This window comes from Pelodiscus sinensis, chromosome 6, assembly GCF_052426305.1.
Source record: "Pelodiscus sinensis isolate ZL-2025 chromosome 6, ASM5242630v1, whole genome shotgun sequence".
Taxonomy (NCBI): domain Eukaryota; kingdom Metazoa; phylum Chordata; order Testudines; family Trionychidae; genus Pelodiscus; species Pelodiscus sinensis.
In genome coordinates, this window is record NC_143057.1 from 98,579,404 (window position 1) to 98,597,842 (window position 18,439).

At 42.8% G+C, this 18,439-nt stretch overlaps 1 protein-coding gene and 1 long non-coding RNA gene across 3 annotated transcripts in view; one reads left to right on the plus strand and one right to left on the minus strand.

Moving 5' to 3' along the window:
• The window catches only part of LOC102462652 (chondroitin sulfate proteoglycan 4-like), a 69,271-nt gene that overhangs the window by 42,793 nt on the left and 8,039 nt on the right, over positions 1–18,439 (plus strand). The window contains exons 7-8 of the mRNA XM_075932467.2: positions 2,973–3,104; positions 15,884–16,056. Coding sequence (XP_075788582.2) covers positions 2,973–3,104; positions 15,884–16,056 — 305 coding nt within the window. The remainder of the gene's footprint in view (positions 1–2,972; positions 3,105–15,883; positions 16,057–18,439) is intronic.
• Positions 1–18,439, minus strand: part of LOC142829953 (uncharacterized) — a 51,124-nt gene that overhangs the window by 13,417 nt on the left and 19,268 nt on the right. The window lies entirely within an intron of this gene.

Genomic DNA, 18,439 nt, shown 5'->3' on the forward strand with positions numbered 1-18,439 from the left:
TTGAAGAACGCCTTCTTTCGAAAGAGGAACTTTCGAAAGAAGGCGTTCTTCCTCGTGAAATGAGGTTTACCGCCGTCGAAAGAAAAGCCGCGTTCTTTCGATTTAATTTCGAAAGAACGCAGCTTGAGTCTGGACGCAGGGGAAGTTTTTTCCGGAAAAAGGCTACTTTTCCCGAAAAAAACCCTGAGTCTGGACACAGCCTTAGAGATTATCTAGGATGCAGCAAAATAAGTTAGTAATTTTAACAGTAGTGACTCTGGAAAGATTTTGACCTTTTGATAAATGCTTACAATTGAAGTAGAAGTAGATGTCCTAGGTTTGAGGAACTGAATCCTTTGTCACTTGGGTCTGAGAAGTGAAAAATGCACATGTGTAACCATAAGAAATAAACATAGATAAAATGTTCGTGCCCATTTAGTCTAAAAACTCAGTCTGTAACAGTCCTTTTTCCAGTGATCAGTGGTGTGGAACCTACTCTTATGTCTGACATGCAGTGCTGCACAACTCTCCTCTTGAGTCTTCCTCTCAGCTCAGAATCATGCCAGATACTTCAAAGAGAAAAAAAGACACCTATCTGGCAAAAGATTTCTCCCTGTCTACTTTCTCCCACTTTGGCTCTCCTTCCACCTGCATCCTTCTCTCCTTCTCCCTGTGCTATGACTTGGAGGAGTTCCTCCTATTCATAAACTTGAACCTGGAGCCTTTCCACACCTGGGCTCCCCTCAGTATCTCTCTTGCCACTTTCATCTTCCTCCTCTGGTTTCCTTCCCTCTCCTTCCAGACGTGCTGTTCTTGTCCCAGTCTTCAGAGTCCCTTTTTTGGCTTTGCTTGTCTTGCCAGGTGTCACTTAACTTCTCTCTGTTCCTCATCTCCAGTCATCTACCACTGCTTTTTTGACTGCCTTACCACTAACCATCCCCTGCAATCTGTCTTCTGCTTCTTCTATTCCTGAGAGCCTCTCTTCCCAAAGTGGACCAATGACCCTTTCCTGGCCAAGGCTCCCCTTCTTACTTTCTTCCATCCATTATGCCATTTTTGATACTGTTGATCCTTCTGAGAGTTTTTGCGTCTCTTGGCACCAGTGACTTTGTTATTCTAGCACTCAGTTGGTGTCTCTGACCACTCTTGTGGCACATCCTCTGGCTGTCTTGATGTTCTGCAAGGCTCTGCCCTTATCTCTCTATGCTTTTCCCGTTGATATCACACAGCTTTGATTAATAACTCTTACATTGTGAGTCATTAAGTGTGTGTCTTCCTCTTCACGCTTTCCCTCTCCCTTCAATGTTGCAATGTTCTGTCTCTTCCACATCTCATCCTGTTTTTCCTGTCACCAGCTCAGACTCAACATAGTTAAAATGGAACTTCTCCTTCTTTCCATATCTGTTGTTGTCCTCTCTTCTGTGTCTTAATCAGCATTATAAGTTTCACGTTAGCCAGTCTTGCAGTCTGTGTCACTTCCTTCCTTCTCTCCCTCCATAGAGCCTGCCATCTTATTTTTCCTTTCTAACATGTCTGAAATCAGGTTTCTTTCCATTCTCCCAGCTGAATCCTTTCCCAAGACCTCATCATCTCTCCTTGTTTCTGGCCTCCTTTCTTTTCACATCACCTTTTTTTCATTCTGATCAACTATTCAAGGGCCACTTCAAAATCAGTTATGATATAAATAACACTATAAGAATGTTAGTCAGTGAATAGGAGATAGCTCTCCAGTCAGCTCTTTATGGCTAATTTCTGCTCCTATAGTACACCTCTGTTTATGTCTGTTAGTCACTTGATCCATGTTAACCAGAAAGTGAGTGAAGCTAAATAAGCGTTTTTCTCCTTGCCTGAAGCACCTCCTATCAACCCTTTAAATCTGCAGCCAGCTGTGCAGTTTTATCAAGAGAAAATATTGGAAATGTTAAAGCATGAAAAATAAAAATGATGCAGCTTGAGCTCCTAGAGCTGATGTTCAGTTCAGCTCGTGTTGAGGGTATTCCTTTGAGAAGTCATCTCAGAACCAACATTAATTCTTCTGATATGTTAATTTATAACTTGGCAAACAGCAGTGCTGAGCATTACATGAAAGTGTATAGTGAACTCTTTAACTGACAGGATATCCATTCATATAGCAATGTAACAGAGTTAAATGAAGCATAACAGGCAGATTCTTATAAACGTTTACAGCTGTTGACAGCAATTAACATTTTTAATTTTTCATTGACCCTCCTCTTAAAAGTAATGTTAGGGACCCCTACTTATGACCTGTTCAGCAATGTATCGGTGGTGCTGTGCACCTCAGAGCATCAGAATAGTAAAGCATTGCAGTAGAATTTACAGTACTCCAATCTACATGCAACTGTTGGGACATATTTTGCTGACAGAGTAAATCTGGGCTTGGAGATGTTAAAGAATAACTGTATTTCTTTCTTGCTACTGTATAATAGTTTAGTTGTGGCTGTGTGTTCTCCGCAGTGAAACTGTTTTGGCGTGCAATATTTTTAATTGATCTAGAGGAGAGGCAAGCAGTTTAAACTCAGAGCTGATTCATCTCTACAAATGTACTCCAAAGTAAAACCATTATGTTTGTTTTGATACAAAAACTGCATCTGGCCAGATCACTACTTTAATGATGACACCACTTCTGAGATGAAAAGGAGAGAAGATAAAGATGTTAAGACATAGATTCCTTTAGAGTAAATTGGCATAGTTCCATTAGACTCTGCTGATTTACCCCAGTGGAGGATCTGGCCTTAAAAATGCAAATTGAACTCAGTAATTCTTATTGTTTATAATCTCATCTGAATTATGCTTTAACTCAGGTGCAAAAGTACAAATGGGAGGTGACTTCAGTGGCATTACTTTGGTTTTTCTGTGGTGTGAGAGCAAAATTTGTCCAAGTGTGTATTTCTGTCATATTCTAAATAAATAACAAGATATTTTTAAAATAATATTTGAATTTACAAGAAAGTGTTTATTTTTATTTTCTTTAGGAGCAATGTCTGGAGGCTTCAACTTTCAGGTTACAGATGGTTTGAACTTTGCACCTCGACAAATTTTTAGTATCACAGCTCGGACTTTGATCATCAGCCTAGAAATAAATAAAGGAGTGGGAGTGTTTCCAGGTATAGCTTTGGTTATTAAATTATTTTGATTCAATTTATTTGAAATAATTTCATAGGAAATTAATGTGTAAAATTATATATGAGAGATTTACCTGGATGTAAAATAGTTGCAGATAGACACATATCTATCTTTGTTGTTGCAACCATGGTGGTCCTAGGATATTTGAAAGACAGGGTGGATAACATAATTTATTTTATTAAACCAATTTCTGTTGTTGAGAGAAACAAGCTTTTCCGCTTTATTGAGACCTGAAAAAGAGCTCTGTAACCTTGAAGCTCTGAGTTTAATCACCTTACATCTATTGGGAGACCAATACAGCAGTACACAGACAATTCAGGAAGTTTTTGGAGAATGTTGGGGATAACTTCTTGGTACAAGTGCTGAAGGAACCGACCAGGGGCCATGCGCAGCTTGACCTACAAAAAGGGAGGAACTAATAGGGGAAGTAGAGGTGGGTGACCACCTGGGAAGCAGTGATCATGAGATGGTAGATTTCAGGATCCTAACCAAAGGAAGAAAGGAGAGTAGCAAAATACACACCCTGGACTTTAGAAGAGCAGACTTTGACTCTCTCAGAGAACCGATGGGCAGGATTCCTCTGGGATGCTTACATGAAGGGAAAAGGAGTCCAGGAGAACTGGCAGTATTTTAAAGAAGCCTTATTAAAGGCACTGGAAGAAACCATCCCAATGCGCAGCAAGAAAGGCAACTAAGGTAGGTGACCAGATAGTTTTACCGGGGACATCCATGGTGAGCTTAAACACAAAAAGGAAGCTTACAAGAAATGGAAACTTGGACTGATGACTAGGGAGGAGTATAAATATATTCTCAAGAATGCAGGAAAGTTATCAGGAAGGCGAAAGCGCAATTGGAATTGCAGCTGGCAAGGAATGTCAAGGGTAACGAGAGGTTTCTACAGGCATATTAGAAATAAGAGGGTGATCAGAGAGAGTGTGGGGCCCTTACTGGATGGGGGAGGTAACCTAGTGACAGATGATGTGGGAAAAGCTGAAGTACTCAGTGCTTTCTTTGCCTAGGTCTTCACGGACAAGGTCAGCTCTGAGACAAATGCACTAGGCAACACAGTATGGGAAGGAGGTGGACAGCCTTTGGTGGGGAAAGATCAAGTTCGGAATTATTTAGAAATGCTAAACATACACAAATCCATGGGCCTTGATTTAATGTATCCGAGGGTACTGAGGGAGTTGGCAAATGTCATTGCGGAGCCTTTGGCCATTATCTTTGAAAACTCGTGGCCTTTGAAAAAGGCAAATGTAGTGCCCATCTTTTAAAAAGGGGAAGAAGGACAATCCAGGGAACTACAGACCAGTCAGCCTTACCTCAGTCCCTGGAAAAATCATGGAAGAGATCCTCAAGGAATCCATTTTGAAGCACTTGGAAGAGGGGAAAGTGATGAGGAATAGTCAACATGGATTCACAAAGGGCAAGTCGTGCCTGACCAATCTGATTAGCTTCTGCGGTGAGGTAACTAGCTTGGTGGATATGGGAAAGTCAGTGGATGTGATATACTTTAGCAAAGCTTTTGATTCGGTCTCCCACAATATTCTTGCAAGCAAGTTAAGGGAGTATGGATTGGATAAATGGACTGTAAAATGGATAGAAAGCTGGCTAGACTGTCGAGTCCACCGGGTAGTGAACAACGGCTCGATGTTAGGTTGGTGGTCGGTTTCTAGCGGAGTGCCCCAAGGGTCAGTTCTGGGACCAGTTTTGTTCAACATCTTTATTAGTGACCTGGATGAGGGGATGGACTGCGCCCTCAGCAAGTTTGCAGAGGACACTAGGCTAGGGGGAGAGGTAAATAAGCTGGAGGGCAGGGATAGGGTCCAGAGTGACCTAGACAGATTAGAGGATTGGGCCAAAAGAAATCTGATGCAGTTCAACAAAGACAAGTGCGGAGTCCTGCACTTGGGGCAGAAGAATCTCAAACACTGTTACAGGCTGGGGACTGAATGGCTAAGTAGCACTTCTGCAGAAAAGGACCTGGGGATTACAGTGGATGAGAAGCTAGATATGAGTCAACAGTGTGCCCTTGTAGCCAAGAAGGCTAATGGCATACTCGGGTGCATTAGGAGGAGCATTGTCAGCAGATCCAGAGAAGTGATTATTTCCCTTTTATTCGGCTTTGGTGAGGCCACATCTGGAATATTGTGTCCAGTTCTGGGCCCCCCACTATAGAAAGGATGTGGACGCATTGGAGAGGATCCAGTGGAGGGTGACCAAAATGATTAGGGGGCTGGAGCGCATGACTTATGAGCAGAGACTGAGGGATTTGGGTTTATTTAGTTTGCAGAAGAGAAAAGTGAGGGGGGATTTGATAACAGCCTTCAACTTCCTGAAAGGAGTTTCCAAAGGGGATGGAGAAAGGCTGTTCTCAGTAGTGACGGATGGCAGAACAATGAGCAATGGTCTCAAGTTACAGTGGGGGAGGTCTAGGTTGGATATTAGGAAAAACTATTTCATTAGGAGGGTGGTGATGCACTGGAATGGGTTACCTAGGGAGGTGGTGGAATCTCCATCCCTAGAGGTGTTTAAGTCTCGGCTTGACAAAGCCCTGGCTGGGTTGATTTAGTTGGGATTGGTCCTGCCTTGGGCAGTGGGTTGGACTTGATGACCTCCTGAGGTCTCTTCCAGCCCTGTGATTCTAAAGCTTGTCACTTTCATCAACAGAAGCTGGTCCAGTAAAAGATATTATCTCACCCACTTTGTTTCTTACTAATCTATATTTTTTAATTTTTAAAACCAGTTGAATTCATTTGTTAAGTTTATTCATATGAGCATTGATATACAGGCAGTCCCCGAGTTACGCGGATCCGACTTACGTTGGATCCGCAGTTACGAACGGGGCCCTCTCCCTGGTCTCCAGCAGACCAGGGAGAGGAAGCAAAGCGGCGGAGCACGCGGGCAGCGGACAGCCCAGTGCCATGGCTGTCCTGCTGCCCGCGTGTTCCTCCGCTTTGCTCTGCTTTGCTCCCCGTCCCCCTGGTCTGCAGACCAGAAGGACGGGGAGCAAAGCGGCGGAACACGTGGGCAGCAGACAGCCCAGACGCGCGTCTGGGCTGTCTGCTGCCCGCGTGTTCCGCCGCTTTGCTCCCTGTCCCCCTGGTCTGCAGACCAGGGGGACGGGGAGCAAAGCAGAGCAAAGCCGTGGAGTCCGAGGGCAGCAGGACAGCCATGGCACGTCTGGGCTGTCCCGCTGCCCCCCGTGCTCCGCTGCTTTGCTCCAGACGCCTGTGGTACAGCAGCTGGGGCGCTGCCGGTTGGTCCTGTAGCGCCTCTCTGGGCGCTACTGGACCAACCCGGCAGCACCCCAGCTGCTCTGCCCCAGGCGTCCTGATTCAGCCACTGCTGGTCAGTTTCAGCAGCGGCTGAATCAGGACCCTGGGGCAGAGCAGCTTGGGTGCTGCTGGGTTGGTCCAGTAGCGCCGAGGAGCGGCGGCGCTACTGGACCAACCCAGCAGCACCCCAGCTGCTCTGCCCCAGGCATCCCCAAGTCAGCTGCTCCTGAAACTGACCAGTGGCTGACTACCGGAAGCCCCTGCCCCGGGCTTCCTGGAATCAGCCGCTGATCAGTTTCAGCAGCAGCTGACTTGGGGATGCCTGGGGTTCTTAAGTTGAATCTGTATGTAAGTCAGAACTGGCATCCAGATTCAGCCGCTGTTGAAACTGATCAGTTTCAGCAGTGGCTGAATCTGGACGCCAGTTCCGACTTACATACAGGTTCAACTTAAGAACAAACCTACAGTCCCTATCTTGTACGTAACCCGGGGACTGCCTGTATATGTACATCAGTATGACTCTGATGTTTGTACTTCTAAACACAGGAGATTACTAAACTGAAATAATTCCAAACATTTTTTTAGCTTCATATTATAGGTTGAACCTCTCTAGTCCAGCGCTTTCTGGTCTGGCAACATCCGTGGTCCGACACGATTTTAATTGGCTGGATTTTTACTTATTATGGGTGTAGCCAAGTTTTTCATGTCCCATAAAGTTTGTTTACAGCCACCAGTCCTAGCTCTCACTGTTATTTAGGTCTAACTTACCCCTAAATGTCTTTTAAGAGACCACAGCAGTGGAAGTGTTGGTAAAAGTGCTAGACAATATTAACCTCCCATAGTCTTGAAAATTCTCTGGTTTGCACCAGTCATGTCCCGAGAGCGCCAGACGAGAGAGGTTCAACCTGCAGCTAGTGGCATAAAGTATGTATTAGAGTTTTGAGCCTGTCTGAACAGCTCATAGGTTACAGGAACAAAGTAAAGTTTAATGCCCTCAGTGCTCTGAATAGAAATGTGGATACAAACTGGTGTGTTGATTCCCTTAGGCTCTGTCTGCATTTGCAGAGTTTTTGCATTGTCAGTTTTACTGGTGATAGGAAACTGGTAAAAGTAAAGTGCTGGTTTATGTTCTAACTTCCACAGGCATCAGTGTGTTCACGTTTCCAGCGTTTTCTTTGCTGATGAAAGCAGGACACAGAGGGCTATCCCATAATGCAACTCTCTCCATTTTGTGGATAGGTCTTGTGGGAAGGGGGGGGGGAGGAGAGAGGATAATCGTGGGGCATCCTGGATCTCTGCACAGCCTCCATCCACAAACATTGATCAGCTCTACTAGTTAAGCATTGGTCCAAGCAGGGGATCATTTGCTCTGTGGAGGAGCCATAGTCACCTGGCCAGATAAGTGAGCGCTTGCCAAGAAAAAAGGAAGGGAAGTTTCAAAGTTCCTGGGGCTTTACAGAGGAAGGAACAGACATCTGTTTACTTGGCATCACAACAGTAGAGCTGCTGGCCAGAATAGACACTGAGGTTAAAGACATAGGAGGCAGTGAGGCTATATGCCACTGAGCCTCCTTTGGAGGCTAAAAATTGTGTAGACAGGAAAAAAGTGTCTTTATTTGCTTATCGTTACAAAAGTGTATCACTAGTAAAAACTGAATGCCTCTCACGGAGGTGGTTTTCTGTCATTAGCAAGTGTAGATGCTTACATAGATTTTGCATAAAAAAGGGACTTTTTATTTTAAATGGCGAGTGTACACATGTCCTTAGGGGCTGCTGCTTGAGAAAATTATGAAAAGCAGCAGTTGTCTTTTTGATGACTGGACAAGAAAAATTGTTTGGTTCACATAAGTTTGTAGCCATAAGAGACAGCATCTTAACTTTTTCAATGAAAGCCGAAGTCCTGAAGGAGTTGATGTATAAGAAGTCACACTTGTCAGAGAAGTTTTGTATTCACCATGGGCAAACAGATAATTTTCAAGTTCTGCTATTGCACAACTCTGCCCAGGAGAGATCCCTGGATCAGACAGTAGCATAACACTAACTTTGGGAAGGGTCCTAGGTTTAACTCTTATAACACTGTCTCTCACTTTGTTATTGAGGTATACGAAATAAAAGATTTGTTTCTTACCAGCACATCTTGTGTATTGTACCTTTTGTACAAATAGTATGTAGCCTGAACTACCTTTGTCTTTCAGGGAAAGTTGTCCATCAAGGCAGGAAGAGATTCAGTGTTGGAGAAGTTTGCACTGCAGGGCTGCGTCTAGGCTGGCATGATTTTGCGGAAATACTTTTAACGGAAAAGTTTTTCCGTTAAAAGTATTTCCACAAAAGCGTGTCTAGATTGACACGGATGCTTTTGTGCAAAAAGTGCTTTTGCGCAATAGCATCCGTGGCCAGTCTAGACGCGATTTTGCACAAGAAAGCCCAGATCACCATTTTAGCCATCGGGGCTTTTTTGTGCAAATCAGTTCTTCCCTGTCTACACTGGCCTTCTTGCGCAAGTATTCTTGCACATGAGGGCTTTTTCCTGAGCAGGAGCGTGAAAGTATTTGTGCAAGAAGCAATGATTTTGTACATTACAAAGTCAGTGCTCTTGCGCAAATTCAAGTGGCCAGTGTAGACAGCTGGCAAGTTTTTGCGCAAAAGCAATTGCTTTTGCACAAAATCTTGCCAGTCTAGACGCACCCCAGCTGTTTGTCTATATGTCTTGTCTTAAAGCTAGTATAAGAGAAATATTTGAGTTTGTTTACCTTATAAAACATTATTCTCATAAATAAAGCCTTATAATACAAGCCAACTTAAAGGAAATATAAAATAGGTTATTGTGCATGGTCTTGTAATTCGGTCAGTATAAATGTGATTAAAATAAATGCATTTATAAGCCCATTAATTTGTACCACGCCTGTCTGGTGGTTATTTCGGTTTGTAAGGTTGCTTCAGGCACAGGGTTTACAGGAATGTCTAGTGTAAGCCAAAGATAATTATAAGAAAAACATGCCTGATGCATTTTTGTAGGAAGAGTCTCTAGACTTTCTGACAGCCCTCCAGCATGGAAAATATATTTCTTTCACCACCTGCTCAGCGTGGTCTACAGTCACTGCTTTGAGAAGGTAAATATGTATACGGAGATAGAGAGAGAAATAGTGCTAAGTTTTTTCACACTTTGATTGACCTGAATTCTGCAATTTTTTTTACATTTTTTTCACTTTTTCCCTTTTTGGCACTTTCTCTGTATAAATGAAAAAGCTTGCTTCTAAATACTGAGATCGTCTGTGGTAATGTACAGGCAGTCCCCGAGTTACGCGGATCCGACTTATGTCGGATCCGCAGTTACGAACGGGGCCGTTCCTCTCCCTGGTCTCCAGCAGACCAGGGAGAGGAAGCAAAGCGGCGGAACACGTGGGCAGCGGACAGGGCTGTCCGCTGCCCATGCGCTCCAAGGCTTGGCTCTGCTTTGCCCCCCCCCCGTCCCCCTGGGGGACGGGGGGGGGGGCAAAGCAGAGCAAAGCAGAGCCAAGCCGCGGCGCGATCAGCTGACAGCCTAGACGCATCTGGGCTGTCAGCTGGCCGGGCGCTCCGCGGCTTGGCTCTGCTTCCCCCCCCCCCGTCCCCGTGGTCTGCAGACCGGGGGGAGGGGGGGGGGCAAAGCAGAGCAAAGCAGAGCCAAGCCTCGGAGCGCGTGGGCAGCGGACAGCCCTGTCCGCTGCCCACGTGTTCCGCCGCTTTGCTTCCTCTCCCTGGTCTGCTGGAGACCAGGGAGAGGAACGGCCCCGTTCGTAACTGCTTAAGTCGGATCCGCGTAACTCGGGGACTGCCTGTATATACAGTTTCAGCTAGGATTCAGCTATTGCCTCATAAATAAGCGGAACCATTAAGGTAGTATCTGATTAAAACATTCCCATTCTTCATGTATTATTTTGCTTTACTCGTTTGCAAAGATGATATTATCAGTTAATCTAGTTGACTACTTGCATTCCCCCCCCCCCACTACCTCTGTATCAGAGGCAGCAAGGGGGGGGGAGCAGGACCCAGCAGCAAATGTGGTGGGGGGCAGAGGAAGCTGTTATGAAGCAGCCTCCAATTCCCCTTCTATCCCCCCCAGGATTGCCAGATGGTTGAAACAAAAATATTGAACACCCCCATCCCTCCAAAAAAACACCCGCAAAAAATTATGTTGAAGAAAAAAAAAGGGGGGGGGAGACCAAAGTTGCTGAGCAAAAAAAAAAAGACTCCAAGATTAATTAAATTAAATATCCCCTTTAAGAGTGCAGGGATAGAAACAGAGGAACGGTTGAGCACTAAGACCCAGGGGAAGCATTGCTTCCCATTGGACGGCAGCCACTTCGTGCTGGCAGCCTTGCAGAACCAGGTAAGCATGGGGGCTGGGGTAAGGGGGCTGGGAGTGCTGGGAGCCAGGAAGGGTTCGGGGGAGGGGGAGGATAGAAGCCGGGCACTGACTGTTTATAGGGTTGCCAGGTGCCCGGCATTTTCGCCTCCTGGCCGGGGAAAAAATCAGAAAATACCGGACATTTTAGGTGTTTGGTATTCTCTGAATTTTTTTACCGGACAGGAGGAGAAAATACCAGACTGTCTGGGTGAATACTGGACACCTGTCAACCCTACCCTGCAGCCTCTGACTGTGGGGAGCTCGGAGCCCCCAACCGACAGGGGCTGCTGTACCTCTGCTGATGCCTCTGTGTCAGAGGCAGCAGCACGGGGTGGCAGGCAACTGTTCTGCAAGGGGGGCTGGTTTTTAAACTGGCTTTCCTCATGGACCAGCTCCTGTTTGGCACTCCGCACTGCTGCCTCTGAAACAGCAGCTTGACTAAGCTAGTTAGTCAACTATTCATGCAGTTAGTCAACGATTCTGTTACCTGTTATCTAGTCCAAAATGATCTGTGTGTACCCACAAATGCTTGTTGTTGAAAGGAAAGCTAAATCTGGATGGGTGGGAAATTCATGAGACTATTCATTATTGTAATTTATGGAAAACTATTGCAATGTTGGTTTTAAGAAGCAAAGTACATTTCCTATCTAGGAAGCTGAAGTGTAAAAGTTCTTTAATTTATTGAGAATGATTTGTGAAATGTTTTGTCAAAAGGAAAATTCTATAAGGTGATTTTGATGAATAAATGAGTTGTTTCAGAAGTATTTATTTTCAAGCAGAATAAAATGTCTAGCATTGCATGATAAGGTTCAGTTTACAGAGCTTCATGCATGGCATTTGAAGATAGTGTTCAGAAAAATGAGGTTTACAGGATATTTTGAAAAAGCCTGCCATTTTCTAAAGAACTGTGTTTAGACCACGGTTTTACTTTCAAAATGATGCTTGTTCGAAAAAGCGCCATGACGCAACGATGCAAATGAAGCATGGGAAATTCAAATCCTCTGTTCATTTGCACTTTCCAAGTGCCTAATTTACATCCCTTTATCGAAAAAGGGATGTAGTTTAGACGTATCCCTAGGTAGTCACGAGCTTTGTTCTTTTGTCACAACATTTCTATACATTGTCTTGGTTTGGCTACATTTCAGAGTGCCTTTTGGTAGCCCCCTAATCCAGTGAACATGAGTAGGCAAAGGATTTTTTGCCTAAATATCTATGCATATGTTTTAATATTAGTGAAATAAATCCTTATGAGGATACATTTTCCATTTCACATCACTGTGGTAATCATGTAGTGTTTTTAGGTTTGGTTTTGTTTTTAATTTTTTAAAGTGTTTTATGTTTTTGTTTAATTGAATTTTTTTTGAGGATGACTTCAGTGCACTAGTATCACTGATATGAACAAAGTGCAGTACAGGCTAGTATAAAAATACCTTTTTCCACTTCTATGAGTCCTGTGGGCTGCACAACTTTGCTGTCTTAAGCACAGCATGCTAATCACCCTAAATTGTTTATCATATGCATTTTTATTTGTGCTCTGAGTCAGAATTTAAATCCATGTCTCCATAGTTAAAAACCTAGGGACCTAACTCACCAACTGTGCTTTATACTTTAATTTTGAAAGTTACGTGATCTTTACAGAAACTGATGCTAAGACATTGAGTGTGCTGGTGGTAGCTGTACTCATTTTTTTTTGTATTTGCATTAAAAACAAGGTTACATTACATGAGTTTGCCTATTAACAAAGATCTTCATTTATTGGGGGACACCCTTATTATTTGAGTATTCAGAGATGAGGACTGGAAAACATTGAACAACTAATTTTATAAAGTGCCATATCAATAGCAAGAAGATTTACCCAGCATTGCTTGGGTCCTTAACTCAATTTTTGTTTTTTGGAAAATAAAATAAAAATATGCAAGTTTCATTTAAATTATTGCTCTGGAGTGAGGCTGGGGATGATGGGTTCAGTATGCCGGCTGCCCTCTCTCACCACAGCAGGTTGGGGCCAGGTCAGAAGTACCTCTCCATGGCTGCTGCAGCTGCAGAGGGCACAGCTGGAGGGAGTGGTGCATGTCCTCCAGCTGGGGCAGGTACATGTTCATCTGCCCCAGCTGCATGGGTCCCAGCTGGAGTGATGAATGCAGCAAACTGTGCACTTTCCCCTTGCTTCCTGATAAAGACTAACAGCCAGAAATGTTTCAATATGAATTGAGGTGGAGGGGGAACTTCAGCCCCACTCAGTCGTCCATAAACTACAGTGTACAGCAGCAGTCAAAAAAGCAAACAATGTTAGGAATCATTTAAAAAGGGATAGAGAATTAGGCAGAGAACATCTTATTGCCTCTATATAAAACCATCGTTTTTATACAACTTGAATACTACGTACAGATGTGGTCGTCTCATCTCAAAAAGATATATTGGCATTGGAAAAGGTTCAGAAAAGGGCAACAGAAATGATTAGGGGTTTGGAACAGGTCTCACATGAAGAGAGATTAAAAAGACTGGGACTTTTCAGCGTAGAAAAGAGGAGACTAAGTGGGGATATGATAGAGGTCTATACAATCATGATTGGAGTGGAAAAAGTAAATAAGGAAAAGTTTTATTTACTTGCTTCCATAACATAAGAACTAGGAGGTCACCAAATGAAATTAATAGGTAGCAAGTTTAAAACAAACAAAAGGAAGTTTTTCTTTACACAGCTCACAGTCAACCTGTGGAACTCCTTGTCAGAGGAGGTTGTGAAGACCAGGACTTTAACAGGGTTCAAGAAAGAACTAGATAAATTCAGGGAGGTTAGATCCATCAATGGCTATTAGCCAGGATGGGTAGGAATGGTGTCTCTAGCCTCTGTCAGGGGCTGGGAATGGGTGACAGGAGAGGGATTGCTTGAAGATTCATTGTTCTGTTCACTCCCTCTGGGGAATTCGGTATTGGCCACTGTCGGCAGACAGGATACTGGGCTAGATGCACCTTTGGTCTGAGCCAGTATGGTTGTTCTTATGTCTTATGCCTGAGAGGAGTGAGGCTTGGTGCAAGAGCAGTCCTGGATGTGTGTGTATGGGGGGGCGGTTATCTGCAAGTAGTCCCTTTCCACCTGCCTGGTAATTATCTTATTTTTTCTGTAAGGTTTTATGAGAAACTGTCCCATTCCAGGCACATCCAAACCCTTACCGTGCTTTAAGTTATGCTAGAGGAAGCTGTTTACCAAATTTGGTGGTCCTAGCTCTTACCCATTAGGAGAAGTTCTTGGACAGAGAGAGACTCACTCAGATAAAATTTTGAAGGAGAAAGTAGTTAGGGACATTAAGGTTAATGGCAATTGGGACAAATTACAGCATGGTTTTACAAAAGGTAGATCATGCCAAACCAACCTGATTTCCTTCTTTGAGAAAGTAACAGATTTTTTAGATAAAGGAAATGCAGTGGATCTAATCTACCTCGATTTCAGTAAGGCATTTGATACAGTACCACATGGGGAATTATTGGTTCAATTGGAAAAGATGGGGATCAATATAGACTCATAGATTTCTAGGTCAGAAGGGACCCTTATGGTCATCTAGTCTGACCCCCTGCACAATGCAGGCCACATTGATAGGTGGATAAGGAACTGGTTAAAGGGGAGACTACAGTGAGTCATACTGAAAGGTGAACTGTCAGGCTGGAGAGAGGTTACTAGTGGAGTTCCTCAGGGATCAGTTCTGGGACCATTATTATTTAATCTTTTTATTACTGACCTTGGCACTAAAAGTGGGAGTGTGCTAATAAAGTTTGTGGATGACACAAAGTTGGGAGGTATTGCCAATTCAGAAAAAGATCGGGATATCATACAGGAAGATCTGGATGATCTTGTAAATTGGAGTAATAGTAATAGGATGAAATTTAATAGTGAGAAGTGTAAGGTTATGCATTTAGGGATTAATAACATGAATTTTAGTTATAAGCTGGGGACACATCCGTTGGAAGTAACGGAAGAGGAGAAGGACCTCAGAGTCCTGGTTAATCACAGGATGACTATGAGCTGCCATTGTGACATGGCTGTGAAAAAGGTTAATACGGTCTTGGTATTTCCAGTAGGGATAAGGAGGTGTTAGTGCCATTATACAAGGCATTGGTGAGACCTCGTTTGGAATACTGTGTGCAGTTCTGGTCTCCCATGTTTAAGAAGGATGAATTCAGACTGGAACAGGTACAAAGAAGGGCCACTAGGATGATCCGAGGAATGGAAAACCTGTCTCATGAAAGGAGACTCAAGGAACTTGGCTTGTTTACCTTAACCAAAAGAAGGCTGAGGGGAGATATGATTGCTCTCTTTAAATATATTAGAGGGATAAATGCCAGGGAGGGAGAGGAATTATTGAAGCTCAATACCAATGTGGACACAAGAACAAATGGATATAAGCTGGCTGTTAGGAAGTTTAGACTCGAAATTAGGCGAAGGTTTCTAACCATCAGAAGAGTGAAGTTCTGGAACAGCCTTCCAAGGGAAGTAGTGGGGGCAAAAGACCTATCTGGCTTCAAGATAAAGCTAGATGGGTTTATGAAGGGGATGGTTTGATGAGGTAACATGATCTTGGTAATTAATTGACCTTTCACTATCAGTGGTAAATAGGCCAATGGTGGGAAGATAGGAGTTGCTATAGAGAACTTTTTTCTGGGTGTGTGGCTCGTGAGTCTTGCCCAAATGCTCAGGATTCAGCTGATCGCCATATTTGGGGTCGAGAAGGAATTTTCCTCCAGGGTAGATTGGCAGAGGCCCTGGAGGTTTTTCTCCTTCCTCTGTAGCATGGGGCACAGGTCACTAGCGGGAGGATTCTCTGCATCTTGGGGTCTTTGAACCATCATTTCAAGGACTTCAATATCTGAGATATAGGTGAGAGGATTATTCTAGCAGTGGGTGGGTGAGATTCTCTGTCCTGCATTGTGCAGGGGGTCAGACTAGATGATCAAAATGGTCCCTTCTGATCTTATAGTCTATAAGATATATAGTAGATAAGTAATATACTTAGATTATGAAATTTGTGGTATATATTAAAGTTTTCTTGTAGTGCAAAATCTACATTGTTGTAAACTTTTATTCTTTTTAATTATTATTTAGGTTCGAGGAAACTTATTTCAGCTCATGATCTGAAAGCTGTAACCAATGATGTGGCCAACACTGGAAACAGAACTATCACTTTTTCAGTTGTCAGAGCTCCCAAACTTGGAAGACTGATCAGAATAGGCTCTAATTACATCTCACAGAATATTTCTACTTTTACTCAATCCATGGTAAGCATTCATGTTACAGAATGCCCAGTGGCAGACTATTATTGTAAAGTGCATCCTAGTTATTCATTCTTTGCCCAGTCCTTTTACACTTGTTTTAGTGCCAGGCAGGGATGTGAATGGTTAAATGGTTACCAGTCCCTCTCTTCCACTCCCATTTAATCAGTTAAACATAATGTTTAACTGGTTAACTAACTAAATGGATTTTACATCCCCAGTTCCATCATAATCATTGCCTAATTTAGCCGTATCACTCAATATCTGGCAATTTGCAGCAGTGGCATAGCGAGAGGCAATGGCAGAGGGGCAGTTGCCCCTGGGCGCTACACTAGGGGGGCACCAATTTAGTCCCCCTTCGCTCCCCCTGTCATCCCCTGGCTCGCCTGTTCCACCTCCATCTCTGCTGGTGGGTTAGTGTATGCAGGGGCCTTGCCCCAAACTAGAGGGGATGGGGGAAAACGCAGTACAACCCCCCACTCCCAGGGTTGGGCTCATCTGTGTGCCTTGAATTTGAAGGGTTAAAAAGAAAGAACATTTTTATCTTCCATGAAGATTCTTATAGGGATGGTTGCTTCTAAAAGAGAATTACTGAGTCTTTATGTAAAGTATATCTGAATGTAATTGTATCATCTACAAAACAAATTGTTCTCCGAGAACATTCCTTATATTCCTTATTCCATAACGGTCCCTTTAGGTCTCAAAATCCATGAATTTATTATCATTAGATTTACATAGATATGTACTCATGTCAGGATATGCCATAGCTTAAGTTGCACTACTCTGTTCCCCTGTGGATAGGATATCATCTTGAAATGTTATAGATCAAATAATACTGTGAAATATCATGCACCTTCTTCCCATAAACTTAGATCTTTAAAACTCTAACACTTGTATACCTTACAAATTACAAAAATACTAAGCTAAATTTTGTGTCTGCATTTTATGATAGGAAAAATTCTTACCTAGCTTAGCTCAGTATGTTTTAGCCATATAAGAGGAAGCTAAAACAGCAATGAAAAAGTTGGCAAGTATGTTTGATAATGTATATTTGGAACATAGAATTGTGCAAATATTAAGTAGATATTTGAGAGAAAAATAGTAGGGTCCATGAAGAATAAGAAATTCAGTTTGTTAGTAAAAAGTCTGTGAATCAGATTTGAACTGGAAAGCGTTTTAGTTCAATTTAGTTCTTTCCGTTTCTTTGGCCTTATAGGCAGTGTTCAGAAATATACACTTCTCAGCTCAAGTGAAACTCATTTATCTTGACTAAAAAAGAAGTTAGCTAGTCTCCTTCCTTATGTCTGTGTTTCACTGCCTCATTGCCAATAAAGCTTTAATTATCACCCCCTTTCCCCTGAACTTGACCAAGGCCAGTTGTTTTGCAGCCAACAGCAAAAACTAATTTGTGCAACTTTTCCAAGCTTGTTAGATTAATTTTGAATACAGTTGATTGTTTTCTTTGGAGTCTTTTCCTAGTTTCTCACCATCTCTCTTTTTTTTTGACATTTAACTAACCACTTGCTTCCTCCCCAGACTAATTAAATAAACATTTTGATTTAAACTGAATAAAACTCCTTTAATTATCTTCTAATTTGTAATCCTGTTTGAAACATTACATATATGGACAAAAAAAATCTATGCCAATATCATCCTCTCCTTAGCCCAGAGACTCCTATGTTTTACTATGCAGCAAAAATACCCTAGGTAGATTTTTAAGAAATAGTAAAAATCATGAATTTACTTTGTCCATGTATCTCTTACTTTGGAGCTATGCTTAGGTGAGTGATCCTGCCCCAATATCTACATGGACCTATGAAATTTTTGCATCAGTTTTCAAGAGCCACAAAGGGAAAAGTTTAGCAATAACTGTATTTTTGGGCAACACACATTGTTATTTGGACATTTGTTATGGAAGATTGGTCCCCAGGGCTTAGTTCTCCCATCAGTGTCAATGGAAAACTTTTTCATTGATTTAAGTGGGACCAGGACCAGGATTCATAGTTAGAGCTTAGTTTCTATAGATCAAAGTGCTTTAAAAACACTAAAAAGACTCCTTTTTAGATCACTAGAATTAGTCATTCAAAACTACGTCATGGAAACCTGTGCTAGAGAAGGCCACTAAATGATAGCAAGCTGTGTAAAGAAGTATTTTATGTGTTAGTATTTTTTCTAAATTTATATCTCAACAGTGATCTCATCGGCAATTACAGATTAATACAGGTTAAGCTATGTCAGTAGTTGAATAAGAATTCTCCAAGGATTCGGTAGGTAACCCTCTTCTCTTGGAGTCAGTGAACCAGTACTTTTGCATGAGGATACATCGGTCAGATGAGACTTGAAAAGAAAGTCCTGACGTCTTGTGCTTTCTAGAGATACCGTGGAACTT